Consider the following 2,048-nt stretch of genomic DNA (forward strand, 5'->3'; position numbering starts at 1 on the left):
GGCGCCGTGGGCGGCCGGCCGGCAGGAAGCCTACGTTCCCCGCGGCTCACGTGAAGACCGGAGGGCTCTCCGCTGTGGAAATGCGCTGTCTCTGAGCGGTCGTCTGGGCTGGAGGCTGTCACTTCTAACCCTGGCTGGCAACTTCGGGGGTTTGGTCTTCCCCGGTCCTGTCCGTCTCTCTCCGTGGGGGTCAGCGGCTCCTCCACCCGCGCCCGCCGCCACCTCCTCTTTTGCGGAAGGAAAGCTTTCACTCGTTCAAAAGTAGTGGGGTTTGGGTTGTGCTTTTGGGTTTTTTTCTTAATCGGTTTGTGTTTTTTTTTATTGATGCTGGTTGGTTGCTTTTGGTTTTCAGTGTGTGCGTGTGCGTGGGGGCTCTCCGCGCAGGCTGGCAGTATCCATCCCGCTGGCTGGAGGCGGCCGAGAGAAAAGTCATGTTTCCGAAAGCAGGCTTCCACCTGCTGCGGTTAAAATATTGTTAAGCAGCCGGTTCCTGTGGCCGAATTAGAGGAAGACTGCCTCAGATACCGAAAAAAAAAAAAAAAAAAAAAGAATTGGCAATGACTGCCGAAGTTGTTGCAGACTGTTGGTTTGACTGCTGAGGAGGACGTGAGTGAGAGAGAGAGAGCGCTGTTGCACACGCAAAACCACAGAGAGAACCCACAATTTAACCAACATCCCCAAACCCAAGTTTTCAGCTGTGGACCTCTTAGCCTCAGAGCTTGCGATCGGCTGTGACCTTTCTCTAAGTTGATGAAAGACGTTATACCAAAGACAAGTACAAAGATAGAGATTTAAAGCTTGAATGCCATGCACTGAGCTTTTCTTTTTTCTTGTCTTTTTTTTCTTTTTGCGCAAGAATGATTGAAAGGTCATGACACGAGTGCTCTTAGAGCAACGCGAACCAAACTACTGAAGCTGATTTTCAAGGCTGCTTAAAAAAAATCTCGCAGAGAACATTAATGGATTCCTGTTGTGTTTAAATTCTCTACAGATTATATTGTAAATATTTTATGAAGTACGGTATATGTGTGTGTGCGTGCGTGTGTGTACGTGAATATATATATACAGTTGTAGCCAGCTGACCTTTGATCAGAAAGTCTAGCTCGCGTACTGCCTTCTCTGAAGACTGACCCCGAATTTCCCTCTCTTAAAGAGCGACTTTTGCCTACGGAAGACGCTGATGTATTTTGTTTTCTCTTGGGACTGTAGAGAAATCACCTGGAAGAAACTGATAGGCAACTGACTCTCTGGGAAGCCCAGGCTTTGCATGCGTTTCTGACCGCGTCTTGTGTTTGGTTTGCCTGATTTTTGACACCGTGCTTGGGAGTTTGGAAGGAGCTTGCCCCCCCGGTAACTTTTGGCGTCACGGCCGCAGACTAGATGCGCAGGCGGCGCGGTAAAGCCCCGCACGGACGACCCTTTCGCTTATCGGATTAACGTGATCTGTTCCGCCGCGCCAGGAAGCCAAGAGTTAAGTCTCGGCGCGCTCGCTATCTCAGCCGCCTTCAGCAAAAAATTAACTTTGGGGACTGGCGTAGAAACAAGTTTCCCCCGGGTCCTCAGCCCGTATCCGTTTATGTTGGTCCCCAGAGAGCAGATCGCTGAAGAGTTACGCTCGTTTCGCTGTTTTGTAAAAACTCTGTGGAGGTCTTTCACTCAAAAGGCTTGTTGTGATGCGTATCCCCGTAGATACCAGCACCAGCCGCCGCTTCACGCCGCCCTCCACCACGCTGAGCCCGGGGAAGATGACCGAGCCGCTGCCGCTGCCCGGCGCCGAGCACAGCGGCGCCCTGCCGGGGAAGCTGCGCAGCGCCGACCGCAGCATGGTGGAGGTCCTGGCGGATCACCCCGGGGAGCTGGTGCGCACCGACAGCCCCAACTTCCTCTGCTCCGTGCTGCCCACCCACTGGCGCTGCAACAAGACGCTGCCCATCGCCTTCAAGGTACGTCTGCCGGCTCCCGAAAATCGCGCTTCTCGGGGGGCAGGGGCGGCGGGCTGGCCCGGCAGGCAGGGGAAGGGGAGGGGAGGGCGAGGGAAGGGAAGGGAA

The 2,048-nt window shown here is 53.8% G+C and overlaps 1 protein-coding gene across 4 annotated transcripts in view; it reads left to right on the forward strand.

Annotated features, from left to right (window-relative positions):
• RUNX1 (runt-related transcription factor 1) overlaps positions 1-2,048 on the forward strand; it is a 169,690-nt gene that overhangs the window by 95,510 nt on the left and 72,132 nt on the right. For all 4 annotated transcript variants that reach the window (XM_010580359.1, XM_010580361.1, XM_010580358.1 and 1 more), the window contains one exon: positions 1,690-1,943. In XM_010580359.1, coding sequence (XP_010578661.1) covers positions 1,690-1,943 — 254 coding nt within the window. The remainder of the gene's footprint in view (positions 1-1,689; positions 1,944-2,048) is intronic.

This window comes from Haliaeetus leucocephalus, unplaced genomic scaffold (genome assembly GCF_000737465.1).
Source record: "Haliaeetus leucocephalus isolate CR32 unplaced genomic scaffold, Haliaeetus_leucocephalus-4.0 Scaffold702, whole genome shotgun sequence".
Taxonomy (NCBI): Eukaryota; Metazoa; Chordata; class Aves; order Accipitriformes; family Accipitridae; genus Haliaeetus; species Haliaeetus leucocephalus.